At 31.6% G+C, this 16,105-nt stretch overlaps 1 protein-coding gene across 1 annotated transcript in view; it reads left to right on the forward strand.

Moving 5' to 3' along the window:
• Positions 1–302: 302 nt before the first annotated feature.
• LOC108907030 (hillarin) overlaps positions 303–16,105 on the forward strand; it is a 126,063-nt gene continuing 110,260 nt past the window's right edge. Inside the window, exons 1-2 of the mRNA XM_018710538.1 lie at positions 303–481; positions 15,449–15,911. Coding sequence (XP_018566054.1) covers positions 15,551–15,911 — 361 coding nt within the window. The 5' untranslated portion in view covers positions 303–481; positions 15,449–15,550. The remainder of the gene's footprint in view (positions 482–15,448; positions 15,912–16,105) is intronic.

Raw genomic sequence — 16,105 nt, forward strand, 5'->3', positions numbered from 1 at the left:
CGGACATTTTGAGTGCAATTTGAATGAAATTTCACCCAATTCTCTTACAGTGTAGTATGCCAGCTTTCAGTTACACTCTTTCTATAAAAAAGTGTGCATTTCAAATCACAGAATGCCTACTTGAAAATGGCATAGGTACACCTGCTTCACGAATTTCACATAGTTAAGCGATATACGAAGCCGAAGCTCGCTGTGTTTTCGATTTCACCGAGGCGGTATGACCTCTCCTCGCTCTCCGGAAACAGGTGAACGCGGGTAGACGGGGAGACAGGCGAAATCGTAGCGAGAACCGGAGGACTCAGTGTCGACATTAACATGGCCACGGCGGTCATCCAGTAATAACTCCAATACGCGCTACGCCGTCACGCAACCTTTCTGTCAGTTTCGATCGAGGAAAAATCGCGATTGTCCAGTGAATCTGTGCCCGTAAACACTGCAAAAAGTGTGTGTCGAGTGTCATGTGGATACAGTTCTGACATCTGTAAGTGTGGGAGATATTTTTTTAAGAAATATAGCAATGGGGACAAGGTTGCTTTTGGCTACTGTTATTCGCAAACTTTTATTATTTTTTTAACGATAATTAGGAGGCTGCTTAAGGTTCCCTGGTTATTCTGTGCTTTTAAATTGAGCATAATATCGACAAACAAAGTAATGAGTTTCAAATCCTGGTACTTATAGAATATGACATAATTCGCTAAATATAATATAACCTCTCTACGCGAATAAAGTTAATGGTTTTAACATTTTGAGGTGGTATTATTTGAAATCGTAGAAAGGATTGTTTAATCTTACGTAATTTAATATTAAAATAATAAAGTTCAGGGCCGCTTTGAAACTAGAAACGTCTTGGCTGCGGAGCGATTTTAATTATAGATGAGACGACGAAATCTTGACATTCCAAATGTGATAAAATTGATTTTGCACTTTCTTTACCTTTAACAGATTCATCATTATAGAAATGCCTATTGTGAAAGTAAGAAGTATGTGTAAAACAATTTTTTTATATGGCGATGTAATAATATACTGAAGGGAGAATTGTTTTCTGTATATTGGAACCATCTGGAATCTGGATAACCTTTATGTGGCATGTTTCTATGTCAATTAGGCTACTTGTTTTTACTGCAACAGAATAATTAAATGTCGTAAACGATACAATAAACAATAGCAAGGATTATTGAAACTACAGTACAGTGCAGAGAAATAAAAAATAGGTATAAAATTAAATGATTTCCTAGAGAATAGGTATACTTACCTGTCTGGTGTAAAAATTGTTCATGAAAAATAAATTGCAATACTACTTATTTACTTGTTTGCTTGTGTGCTTTTAAATACCTCTAGTGGTCTAGGAGAATTGGGTACATATTAGCATGGCTGTCACTTGACGTAAATAAGATATTAGAAAAAATCGCTGAAAAATAGGTAATATAGGTATACAATGAAAACATAAGTTAGCGCCAGGGAAAAAAGGTGTGCTTTTTACAGAGAAAGTGCAAAAATATGCAAAAATTACGTATTTTTTTTCACATTTTCCAATATAACTTTGTAAATATGAGGTTTAAAGAAAGAACCATCGCTAAGGAAATTGTTTATTATGAAATTTCCTACAACATTGTTTTGATACTCGCGTATGTCCTGTTTTTGTTGTTAGATAGCCAAAACAACGTAAAAAGTAGTAGAAGTATAGCTTTGATGTGTTCAACTGACAGGTAAGAAATGGTCCAATTCTATTATACCTAAATATGGATTTAAGTACATTCAATTAGGTATTACAAAACGAAATACTAAAGCGTATTTTAATTTTTCCTGCAAATAGCATAACTATTTTTCTTGGCACTAACTTATATTTTCATTGTACATATTATTCTCGAGCGATTTTTACTAATATGTAATCTACGTCAAGCAACATCCACATCTGGAAGGTTTGAGCTTAATTCTCCTGGACTATAGGAATACTTGGTACAAGTATTATGTAAGTTTTTCAATGACGTGTTTTGTTTATGTGTAAGTATTTTGAAATAATATGGAAGCAACAGTATTTTAAGCAAGTTTAACTATATGAGTTTCGACATAATGGTTTACTTTTTAATAAGTGTAGTACCTACCTACAAACTAGAGGATATTTAATTAAGTGTTTTTACAGGGAATCGGTGGAATATTTTTCTAAATAAAATAGTACACCACTGCTTTACGGTAACAATCTTCGGATTTGTCTTTCAATTTCCTACAAATTACTACTCTCTTATATTTTTAGAAAAAAGCCTGATTTTCGAGTAAAACTTAAAAAACGAACTGAAAATACTTTTACTTAAATGATATGACAAACACTAATCACTCAGTTATATAATCGAATAAAGAAATTAATAACATTAATCCTCATTTTAATGATTTTATTTGAGCAAATGTTCAAAAATACCTCCATTTCCACGAACATAGACGCGACATCTTTTTAGTAACGAAAATGTAATTTGCTTGAAATTTATTGTTGCTTAAATCTGATAAAAAGCATTATTTATTCTTTCTTCTAACTGCTCAGGTGTATTAATTTATTCACTGTATACTAGTCGTGTAAAAGCACCCCACTAAAAGAAATCCAGTGGGTTGAGGTTCGGCGTTTTCAATTCGTTTTTTAAGTTTTACTCGAAAATTAGTTTTTTTTTCGAAAAACATAGGTGGGTAGTAATTTGTAGAAAATTAAAAGGCGAATACGAAAATATCACGATTGTTTTTTTGTTTTTCAGCCTCGTCCAAAATCACTGCCATCAAAAAAATAAGTTCATTCACTTGTATAATATAGTAAATCTTCTACAAAATGTAATATCTAACTGTATAACTTTAATTATTGTTTTTTAATTAGTTATATTTCCTAGACATGGACAAGCTTGTATGAGCTTGTCTCAATAGTTTGTGGACATTGGACCTGCGCTCTCCATTGCAATCTTTATTTTAGTCTTTGCGCATGAAAATAACGCACACTGTAAATAAGTCTAGTTATTAAAGTTAAATAGACTCGTTTCGTTTTAACTAGTTTAATAAGTTTGCTGGTAACTGATGAAGGCATATTAATATTAAAATAAATATGTTCTTATTTATTTCAATGCATTTTAGCAGTAATAGTTTATTTAATATTTATCATTCTTAAAGTTTAATATTAATATTAGTATAAGTCTTGAAATGTGTACGATTTAACTACTTTCAAACTTATAATAATTTAAATATAAAATTATAAAAAAATATGTATTACTCTACATAGATAATAAACTCTTAACCGAAAATTTAACCGAATCATACCTGAACTTACAGGTTAGTTTGATATTAGATAATAATTTACTCAGTGTATCCTTAAGAAATTGAAATATTTTAACAATTTCTTGAAAAATTCAAATGTAACAACACACTAGGATGTTTTTGGTTTACCTTACTTCATATGGTCTTTCAAAGTAAGACATTTTTTTTCCTGATTTAGAGACTACTTTCTACTTTAAGGTTTACGTAAATATATGCTTCCAGGCCTGCATATATTAAAACACATTTTCCACGTATTCACTTTCTCAGAATAACATTAGATATATCTACGTTTCATTAGAAGATCACGATGGTGAGCATATAAGTAAACACGGGGCACCGGGTAGATGCCTATCCATTTCTATAAACCCGCAGATACACATCTAAGCCTTTCCTTTATATGGCTAGGTTAGGAAACTCGTCTCTTGCCCATATTATTTCTACACACATTGTTCTATTGGTTATGTAAACAATATATATCTGTGTCAATAACAATGTTGTCCTTGCCGGCAAATACCGTGAAACCATAGCATTTGTACCTTAGAAACACTTGGATTTTTTCATTCATACCGTTGGAAACTGTTTAAATAGAAATCATTGTTGTGTTTTATTTTTCGAATAGAAATGAATTTAATCAAATATTGTCACAACGATTTTCTAAATGTGGCTGTCAAAATAGAGGTCTGGAATACATGATATACGTACATACATCGTATGTTCTGTATTGAGAAATTTATCAAGTTCAATTTAATCGTTGCTCAAATACTTAGACCACGTAGTTTTCTTAATAGTCTGTTTCTGTCTGATAATTTTAAAGAAATGAGGTTTAAATATCCAAATAGGTAAAGATATTTGAAGGAATGTAAAGAAATATTATAGAAACTAGCTTTTTGCAGAATTTTGTCACGTTCTAAAAGAATGTTTTTAGAGATACCGCTGAATATGGCAGCAATTTATGGCACACCATTTTCAGGCAATAAAAATTTTTTTGCTTGACCATCTAGAGGCATCCTACGCATATTAAATGATGGAAAAGAATTGGTTATTTATGTGATTCATAATTAATTGGCATTACTACAATGTATTATTGGAATTTTAAAGAAAAAAAAAACATCTAATATGTTTCCACTTACCTCCTTTCAACTCCTTCCATAGATAGACTATATCTTGTTCCTATTTTGAGAACAAAACGATCGAAAATAAAAAAAATACGAAATTCGTGTTCTGGCGGATTTTTATTTGGACGATCACGTAAATTTAATACTGTGCAAAATGTATTATATGTATATATAGTATGTATATATAGGGTGGATCACCAGTAATGCCTCGGTGGCTAGGGACCAAACGGCAAATGTTATAGAAACCTGTTTAGGTGGGTATGTGTAGGTTGTAGGAAACATTTTAAAAATATTTTTAAATGTCCCATTTAAAATAACGAAGATATTGCTATTTAAAGTGGAGAGAAGTATTCAGTATTTTTTGAACACCCTGTACAATACTAAGTGACGACAAATATAATAATTTATAACTTCAAGGATCTAAAATACACTCTGCAAAGCTGCTTCCTTAAAATTAATTTTTTATTGCTAATATTAAATTTCTACGCTAAGCCTGTATTTTCACTAAAATTGAAATATCTCACAAACAATAATAAGTCCTAGGTATGCAGAACCTAGTGCCTTTTTATGGTGCCTTCAAAAATGTAGTAAAATAAAGGGTGTTCCATTTAAAAATACATAAGTTTGATATGGTGCGCTTTTCCTGGACACCTCGTATATTTCAAAATATTTTTAAAATGTAGCCGTAATCAACCTACACATACCGACTTAAACAGGTTTCTATTTGCCGTTTGGCCCCTAGCGACCGAGGCGTTAGTGGTGGCCCACCCTGTAGAGGTTAGAGATGTTACAATTAGAAAAAAAAACAGGAAAAGTGGAAAAAAATTCTTTTCCCTGAACAAAAAGTTGAAAAAAAATTGGAAGACACTCGAAGCAGACTTCTAGATATATTTTCTTGGAATAACATTCAATGAATAAGAAATAACAATAAACTTTTATATTCTGGAGTTCTGGATGCCTATAAATCTCAAATTAGTCGAGCCTAAGCACAAATTAACAAAAGGTTGATAAACTGATAAAAATTCATTGTAAACAACGAAATGAAACAAAATATCAGTTCCCTATAACTCAAAAAACAGTATTCAATATTCAAGTTTCAACTTGAGCCTTTACCAAAATAAAGCAGACTAAAAAAATATTGTGTAAATTTACTTAAAAGTGTCTTTGTCTGATGTTCAGCTGAGCTTCTGAATCTTCCAGAGCAACATGCTCTTAGCCATCTTAACCTATTCGAAATATACATTTTCCTCTAAAAGCGGAGATGGTTTGATGATTTGTTTATTAAAATTATTTCTACATGTTGTTTTTATTAAAAGTGGCTAAAACTTTTCATATCCTGGATTCTAATTAAAGTTCCTAAGTTTCCATATTTTTCTAATAATTTTTCTCTACACAATATTTCCGGAAAATAAATACATACGGGTGAAACTAATTTCCGATCAAATCGGAAGTTGAACAAATTAATGTCGAAATATTTCTAAGTGTTCCTGTACATATTTTCTATAAAAAGAATTACAAAATACCTATGGGAAATGTTTTTCTTGAAAACGATTGAAGATAATTAAGTTCTGAAAACACTGTTATATTTTTAGTTGCTGTGATATTTTGCAAAAGTCGTGCAAAAAAGTTACTTGAGTTTTTAAATAAAACAATTCGCACACAAAATTGGTTTAATTTTTTATAGAACATAATAAATTTGGAATAAAATGTATGTATAATAAAACATTTTTCGAAGACTCCTGCGCCAACGTTCACACTTTGAAGGCGTGCAAGGAATTCACTGTAGTCTAATCTCTTCTAAAGATATGGACTGTGTAGCATCTCTAATTTGTTGTTTTAGCTGCTCGATGTTATTGTCCAAAGGCCTGCTATACACAATCTGATTGAGTCGGCCCCACAAATAAAAGTCCATGATTGTTAAGTCTGGACATCGCGGGGGCCATTAATATAAAGAATGCCGGCCAATCTAGCAATTGGGAAATGTGGAAATAAAAACAATTTTTGTAGGCCAGTGGTAAACTGTCCAATTCATTAGTAAAAAACGTTTGGAGCATATTCAGGTAACTGTTTCCATTGCATGTATCTTCAAAGAAGTATGATGCTATTATTGCATAAAATGATACCGCACACCAAACATTTGCTTTTTTGCAATATTACCGCCTAGACGGTATTCTAAAGTGAGGATTCTCGGTACTCCAATATCACAAATGTTTTGAAGCAACAATGCCATTTGTAGAAAAACTGGATTTGTCCGAAAATATAATTCGTTGATGGGAATTTGGTTCCATACCACCGATCCACAGACAAAAATCGAGACGTTTAGCTTCATCGCAATCCTCTATAGTGTGTGGTTGTGAATTGGTTTGTATACCAGAATTTTTCACAATTCCTATAAGTATTCTGAGCGTCTCCTCAGTGACATGGTTGGCTATTCATTCACTGATTGTAGAACTAGCACAGTAGCGGCATCTTCATCATTATAGTTTTATTTTGCCTAGGTGTTTTCGCCATTGACCCGGTTCGCAAAAAATTTTTAACTACTTTATGTAAAGACGACTGCGCCATATGCACACCTGGGTATTTTTCATTGAAATCTTGAATTACTTGGCGATAACTGTTACCACCCTTGCCGTAGCACTGTATTAGATATATTTTTTGCTGAAAAGTTAGCATTTATCCGATAATTAATTACTGTTGGGAGTTTTTAACGAAGTACAATGACACAAGTGAAAAATAAAATGTCATTTTAAAAAATGTCAATACTTATATGAGAAATAAAAAGGATTTTTCTCAGAGCAAAAACTGTAACACAAATAAATATTCATTTTTCTGTTTTATAAGCTCTATGCCAGTTAGGTCTGATTTACACAAGAACTGCGACCGAATTCAATACAGTTGCGCAACCGTAACCAAAACTATCAGACGGACGTGAGAAAATATCGCTACAAAATAAAAATGGGAATACCGACACGTATCCAATAAAATTGCCGTAGAAAATATTATAATCCCTCATATAACGCTTTTAAATCGGCCAGTAAGTTACAAAACATCCGTGGGAAATAAGATATTTTGCAAATAAAAAAAACCATAGGTTGTCGCAAATCGAGGTTACGGCGGTTTCAGCGGACAAGTCTCTCTAATAACAAAGTGTTGTGAAATTAATCGGTACCAGTGCCGTCGCGCTAAATGACGATGTGTTTTTATGCTTAACTTGTTAGGTGCATTGGTTGCTTCGTTGCACAAATTGGAACAGGCCGGAGTTGTGAAAAAAGGAAACAGAAAGCAGGACCGTGCGAAGGGGGGGCCAAAGGGGTCCAGGGCCTAGTACAGGGACTGACTTGATTTTTAAGCGGCTTTACTTGACAGAATCAAGACAAGTAATAGTGGTCGAATTATATCGAGTCTTTATTATTCAAGTGCCTGAAAAGTTTAATTTTTCAAGACTATTTGATTTTTTTTAATACTCAGAGTATGTGATACTGACAAAAGTTGACAGGCTTTTACAAAACTGCTTACTCATAGCCTTAATTAATTAATTAATTAATTAATTAATTAATTTGTTTATTTCTACAACAGTACATACCCGGACGGGAATGTCAAATATGTAATTAAAGTAGGTAATTGGAATACAACATACGTAGACAGAAACAAATTAAACATACATGCAGTATACATTATTGAACATAGAGGCACAACGAATAATATATTTTATAAATAAAACACAAATGTGTAAATAGGAACTAAGAAAATACTTTTTTTAAAGAGTTATGGGAACATTTAAATATTCAGTTCTCCTTTGGATTCTCTTTTTTTAAATATTAATGACTGAGGTCACCTACGTTGGTCAAAACTTGAAATCGAAAATCTGTTCCATAAATGAAAAAACGCCTCTGGACGTTTTCCAGACTCTCTGCATGTTTGCATTCCCAGATTGCTACATCAGCGACGTATATTTAAGTTTACTTTTCATGAAAGTATTATGTAACATGATGGTACAAACATTAATGAAAAATAGAGTTATGAATAACAAAGTGCGAGTTGAAAGTTAATTTACTGTCAAAAGTGTCACACCTAGATTCTTAATTGACTCACATCTATCTAATATCATTCCATTAATGTTGTCAATCGTAAATAATTGGAGATACTGTTTTTGTAAAGGTTACAAGATTGCATTTAGCAGCATTTGGAATATTGACAACGCAGTAGGAATTCATGTGTTAAATAATATAGGCAATAGGCTTTCTATAATGTCATTAATGAAAATTACAAATAACAATAGCTTAAGAATGGAATCTTGAGGTACTCCAGATGTTACATTTATTTCTATTAAAATATCTTTATTTTCTTAATACAAAAATTATTATTAAAGTAAAATTTATGAACTTTGTATTTATTGCGAATAACGAATATTATAAATTATTTTAATATATTAATCTTATAACAAAATATAAATGTCTGACTTCATTCCTTTTCAATAGCTTAACACAACAGAGTAGCTGTTCAACAGAGGCTCAAAATAAAATAAATAAATAATATAATAATAATATGATTTACATTAAAAACATACTAGAAAATTTTGAACAAGCTACAGAGAAGCAACAGGAAACAAAGAAGCAACTTGTAATTTCACTCGTTTGTGTTATAGCTTCAGAATATACTGTGAAACATCTAAAAATAAAGAATACATTGCAATCCTTTTTTAAGTATGTACTAGGTAGTAAAATCTAGAAGTAGTCTTAAGTTCCCTAAGAATGTGAACATTGAGACTGCTTGAAGAAATGTCTTTAAATTTAAGAAGAACTATGTTAAAAATATTGAATAGTAAGGGAGATACACCTTTCTAAAGATATCCTAAAAGTCTTTTTAGATTTCTTATTCATATTTTAATCTTAGATCATCTAAACACTAATGTTTGCAGTATTATTCCAATTCCACATCTTTTTTGGAAAATCTGACAAAAGTATTTATTTCCAGACAGTGGAAAAGTATGTATTTCGGCAAATCGAACCGTTTTCCAAGAATTCATGTTTACGTATAGAATACATTTCGAAAATTTCTTATCGATCCCATGTGCTTTGAAATATTATACATTTCGAACAATTTCTATAAAAAGATACAAAAAATGATTATAACCACTATTTCTTTTTAAAGAGATAACTCCGTTCACCTCCATGAAATAAAAGTTTATATCTCGTTTCATATCCTTTTAAAAAAGTTTATATAAGAGGTATACGCATTATTTTTATGTACTATCACCCCCTGAAAACATTCGGAGACAATTCTGAACCACCCAGTATACTTTTGTTTTTAATCTTTAGGTAATTATAGATAGATCCAAGAATAACTGTATTTAATGAAACTAGGAGCATTTTTGAGAAAGCACACATTTTTGTATGTATAAAATCTAATTATAAACTATGGTCTTATATTGTGTACTAAGTACCTAGATTATTCTTCATTCTTCACATTTCATTTTTATTAATTAAATTTTAGTCGCTTTGGAACCATATAAATAGGATTCAGTTTATTTGAATATATCAAAACCGACACGTTTCTGTTAATCTGCCCCACTTTGCAGTGTTCTCATGGGAAGATAAGAATTACTCGAGATTTTTCACAGAGCACATCGTGAATTATGGATGATTATTATATTCAACAAAATTTAGAATACAATAAAGGCGTTATTATTATGTACCTACTAGTATCTTGAATCATTTATATAAATAGTATAATATAGAAATAACTTATTATAAAACATACAGAGTGACCCATTTCAAATCTGAGCACTCTGATAAAAGATGTATTTGTTAATTAATAGATTTTTTTAAAGTGAAACAACAAAAACTGTGCTTTTACTAATCAAGGAATACCGCGATTTTTTTGAGAAGTCAAAGTTAAACAAATTTTTATATAAAACCTCTGTTCTCAGTATACGTACTTTTAAATGGGCATATAAATAAATTTAATATTCAGTTTTTGATTTACCTCTTAGAAAAAATAGTCCCAAAATCTATTAGTAAATACAACTATTCACAAGATTTTGAAATTTGAGATCTCTCTATATATGTCTAACATGTAAGTACTTGCGCCGAAAAGCATGTCGATCAAATTCCATGTATGAAACCATTATAATCAACTGGAACAACATGTCTGGCTACTAGCTACTCCTAATAAAAGAATTTAAAATTTTATAAAAAGTTTTATAAAAGTATGATAAAAAGCTAATTGGTAGTATTAATAATAAAAATGAAAGGTAATTTATAAAAACGAGTTTCTGATCTAAAATTTTACTGTGCAAAAATGTACTTAATCTTAAATTGATGATCTACAAAGGTAATATTCTTGCTGCTTTTGTGTCATCATTACCTACATCGTCATAGTAAATCTTTTAATATTTTCGTTTTCTATACAGATGTAAATTATTGTTTCTTTTTATTTCACACACATCACCTTTTGAAGTTGATGTGTGTTTGGTGGATTATGATAATTAATTTTTAATTTTCTTCTGTTTTCTCCTAATAAAACTTTCTCTTTATATTATACTATATCTCTAAATTTCACTTTATTTTACCCATTATCTCAGTTTAACTTCGCTTGAGGATTATCTGGTGCACTACAGAATTATACAAAGCAGATATTAATTCCAAATAAAAGACGTTTATAAAATTCTTAACAAAGACCAATACTTAAGTTATGATTGCCTCTGGCGCTAGGTAACAGCTTTTTTAATTTAATGTTATAATCCGTTATTGCATAAATATATGTCAAAATAGTATGTTATTAAATATAACGAAATATAATGAATATTATATAATAAAATGATTTGAAATTACGAAATTAGATTTGTTTCAAAAGAACCTTAAGTTAAAAAATCATTTAAATAAATTAAATTTAATATGTTGTGCCAGTTTTGTTTATTTGTTAATAGCTTTCGCGACTACCATACAAATTTTTAAATTTTACAGATTCTTTTTCATTTTGGCTCTATACAAAAACACCCCCATTATATATTGTTATTTTTTAATTGTATTTTGTAATACCTTTTTTCATTAATTGATTTTTTCATATTTACTCTTTCATTATTTTGGATAATTATTAATTACTAGTTATTTAGTAGATATTGCTGGTGTAATTCAATGCTAGTTGGGACATGTAGCTCAAAGATTTGTTGTTTCCTGCATAATATTAACAGTCAAGAATCTTGCCTGAGAGAGGTTAGATATCGTTTCCATACCTAGATAGATAGATATCCTATAGGATTTTTTTAACAAGAATTTTATTGAATTTAGTTGAATTAGCTTAAAACCTCTCCAATATAGTAAACAATATACTATAAACATCTTATAATGACTTTCAGAAAAAAATGTACTGAAAAGAAAATGAAAAAATATTGAAAATGTTTTACTGGTTTGTTTTGAATGCAATTTTGAACGAATCAATGTTATGTATGTATAAGAAGTGGATCTTATTTGTAGAAGGGCGAAATGGGCGGTGACTATTAGACGCCTTCATTATAGCTATCTTTCTCTATCGCACGGATTTCTATGACTTTCTTTATCGCTCTCACGTAACGGCCGATGAACCATGGGGACTTTCCGACCCTGTATATACTAAATATTACAGTACAAGCTACAGAAGAAGTGGTTATTATTAAAATTTCTGACAGCAAGACACGTAGCTGACATTTGCTACATCAGACGAATTTCATGTTACATGATATCGAAAATACATTACTTTGACCTCGAAGTTTACTAAAAAGTGGAAATTTTTTCCTTTGTTATGCTAATAGAATATGTGGCAATTAAAGGATTCGTGTTAATAGAATAAGCAGATCTCCAAGAAAAATCGCTGCATATTTGAAACCGACCTTTTTAGTAGTGACGTCACATACGCCAAGTAATGGGCAACCCTATAGTACACATTGTCATAAAGAATTTCTCGGTATTTTTACTAGATCGATTTTCGACCTTATGTACTTTGGATATAAATTCCAAAAAAAATGTCTTCTTTATCATGACCTTAAATGTCGCCATATTCAGGTAATATTATAAATATTTAAGATGTTTCATACCCCAAGTGACAAACTAAAAGAATCATAGAATTTATATATTTAAATTTATAGAACAATATTGACTTTTATAGTAATTAATAAATTAAAATTATATCAATGTTAAAAGCGAAGTAACCTTTCAAGAAAATTAAGAGTAGGTACGTCTATAATAATCCACTTGAAAAAAAAAAACACTCGATAAACAAACCGACACAGCAGAGCACCAAGAAAAACAATAAAAAATACTTAGTAGAACTAGAAAATGCCAAGATTAAACAAAAGAAGAGAAAATACATTAATGTTGACAGCGATGATATATCAACAAGATCTCATCTGCGTATGAGGCTATTCTTCCGAGCATGCGCATTAGGGATAACACGGCTAATGTTAAATTTTTACTTTATTTAAATTTAGGAATATTCTTTTATATCGTTTTTTTGTAAGTTTTAAGCACATTAATGTATCTATTTTATGAAACACTTGTTGGGTGTTCTTAAATATTTCTAAATCCGTGTAAAAATAAGTTAATTTGAAATTGTTCATTTCTATAGTATCTATGTAAATAGTAAACAAGGGTCAGATTCGATCTGTACAATTTCAAGTATGACAATTTTTTGCGGGCTGCCGAAATATGTGACGTTACACTAAAAGACAAACATCTGACAAACTATACGCGTCACTTTTTTTGACACTCTTATGTGACGATTTCAGCTCATTCCAATATTATCTCCAACAAAAGAGATGGGAGTTGAAAGTATACGTATCAAGTGGCGAAAACGTACTTTTAAGACTCTATTGAGAATTAAATTCAGGTGTCCAATAAACTATCTTCGAAAGTGGTTGAGTTACTTCGCCAGCATCGATACTTAGTAATCCATCGAAAAATAATTATTATTGCACCACAAGTGAAGCTTCAGAATATACCGGGTAGGAAAGTACCGATGGTCTACAGTGTAGGAAAGTACTGATCAGAAGTTATGCGAGAGCGATAAAGTAAGCCATAGAAATCCATGTGATAGACAAGGATGGCTATAATGAAGGCGTCTAATAGTCAACGCCCATTTCGCCCTTCCACAAATAAGAAGTGGATCTTATTTGTGGAAGGGCGAAACGGGCGGTGACTATGAGACGCCTTCATTATAGCCATCCTTCTCTATCGCATGGATTTCTATGGCTTACTTTATCGCTCTCACGTAACTTCAGATAGACCATCGGTACTTTCCTACCCGGTATAGTTTTCAGAGATTACCGTCTAGAATAAAGTTGATCGCTATTTGCAAATGTCGAATAAAGACAATAATGATAACTGATTATGGTTTAAGTTGTAATTTTCTTTTCATTTTTTTGGGTTTTTTGGTACCTGTGAAAAAATTTAAAAATTGAAATAAACCATTGCGCTAAAGGGATCAATCAAATGTAATTTTTATGAAGATTGTTTTGCCCAACGAAATAATCTCACACTGAACAAGCAAACAAATACAAAATACAAAAACAAATCACTTTATATCGCGTACTTGAAAAAGTTGTTGACATTTTGAAAATCTATCTGTTTTCATCATCTGAACTTTTTTTGACTTTTCGTTTTAGTTAAAATTTGTTTGCTTTCTGTTTCCGTAGCTAGATATACAAGGTGTCCTATTTTAAATAACGCATTGCAATATCTTCTTCGGGAAGCACTTTCAAGAAAACATTTTTAGACAAAAGTTGTAGGGTTCCGAATGGGATATTCGAAGGTGACCTTGACTGGGACACGAAGGTCAGCCGTAGAGGTCATTTGAAGGTCAATTTGCATTTTTAGATATGACAGATATATTTCTGACACCGGAAATGGATAGAGCGGAACATTTTACGTTTAGATATGTCTTTACCCTAAAGGGTTATTTTAGAGTCACATAAGGTTCTGAATAAGATTTTTCGATATTTTTCGGGAAAGTACGTCGAAGGATTCTTGTTGAAAGCTTTATGGATTGATGGGATGATACGGTGATGACTTTGATCATGATCAAGTTTGAAGGTTCTTTGAATTTACGAAATAGGAGTACCCTATTTACGGCACCATTAAGTTGAGGAAAGATAACTATGGCCCAGCCAGTCAAGGTAAGATCGTTATAAAACGATCAGTCAAGGCAAGATTGCTTTGACCCAGGTGATAGTGACCTGGGTCGAAGACATAAAGACATATCTGAACAGAAAATCCGCTCTATCCGTTTCCTGTATCAGAAATATATCTATCATATCAAAAAATTCAAGTTGACCCTCAAATGACCTCTACGGTTGACCATTGTGTCAAGGTCACCTTCGAATGTCCCCCTCAGAACCTTACAACTTTTGTCTAAATTTTTATTTTGAAAGTGACTTCCCTAAGAAAAGATTGCAATGCGTAATTTAAAATGAGACACCGTGTATCATATGATGAAGTAAGTAAGATGAAAAGATGAAGTAAGTAATAATAGAATAAACATCATATGATATTTGTATGACTATGGAAACAGACAAAAGCAAACAAAAAACTGCCAAGATAACTAAAACAAAAAGTCGAAAAAAGTTCAGTAGACGGAAACAGAGGATTTTCGAAACGTTAACAACTTTTTAAAACGTGCAATATAAAGTGATGTGCTTTTGTATTTGTCTGTTTTTTTAAGTGAGAGATTTTTAGGCTAAGCAAAACTAATTCCAGAAAAGTAACTCTTGACTGATCCTTTTGGCGTAAGGATTTATTTCACTAATTTTTAAATTTTTTCGCAGGGGACAAAATACCAAAAAAAATCAATAAAAAACTAAAACTGTGTCACAAATAAATAACTTCAGATAAATTGTAAAATTTGTTTAATTCAAATAAATAAATTTTCAAAATAAGTAGTCTTATTCCTGAATTAATAAGAGACAAGACAACTTTATGAAAAATAATGTTTTTCTAGAACAATTTTTTTTTCGTTTTTGCATTTATTTTGAAAAATAAATAATTATCGATGATATTAATTATGAACTTCTTTTGCAGCGACGCCCATGCATGACGGGAAAGTGTGTTAATGAAAAACAATCACCGGAGTCGATTCAACTCAAATTAGAATAAAGTGCATCGAACAAAAAGAAAACGAATATGCTGCAAAACTCGTACAAAGCCATGTACCGGCCCAACTTCTACGAAAGCACGTGTCTGCGGTGCAACGAGACCGTCTACCAAGTGGACCGTGTGGGCCCCCTGAAGGACTTCACCTTCTTTCACAGCGGCTGTTTCAAGTGCGCGGTCTGCGGCACCAAACTGACCCTAAAGACTTACTACAACAACCAGCACCGGCAGGAGGACAAGGAAGTGTACTGTAACAGTCATGTGCCCAAAATAGGACCGGGTCACCTGGACGGTTCGTCCGTTGGAATCAGGTCGGCGCTCAATGTGCCCAAGTCGACGAATTTCGTCAATGAACAGATCAGGGGGCCCGGCAGGGGGAGCTTCGAGGAAGGTGAGTTTGACACCTCAATTAATTATAATACCTGCCTTACATTTGTTATATAATATGTATTTATTTAGTTGGGGTACTTACAATAGTCCATTGAAATGAAGGCTGAACCTCCATTTTTTCCTCTGTCGATCAAACCTGGGCGCAAATATGTTTTCGACCCTCAGGAATCCGAATCCGCAAAAATTTTTGACCTA

The sequence above is a fragment of the Anoplophora glabripennis genome, unplaced genomic scaffold, assembly GCF_000390285.2.
Source record: "Anoplophora glabripennis isolate ALB-LARVAE unplaced genomic scaffold, Agla_2.0 scaffold166, whole genome shotgun sequence".
NCBI classification, from domain to species: Eukaryota; Metazoa; Arthropoda; class Insecta; order Coleoptera; family Cerambycidae; genus Anoplophora; species Anoplophora glabripennis.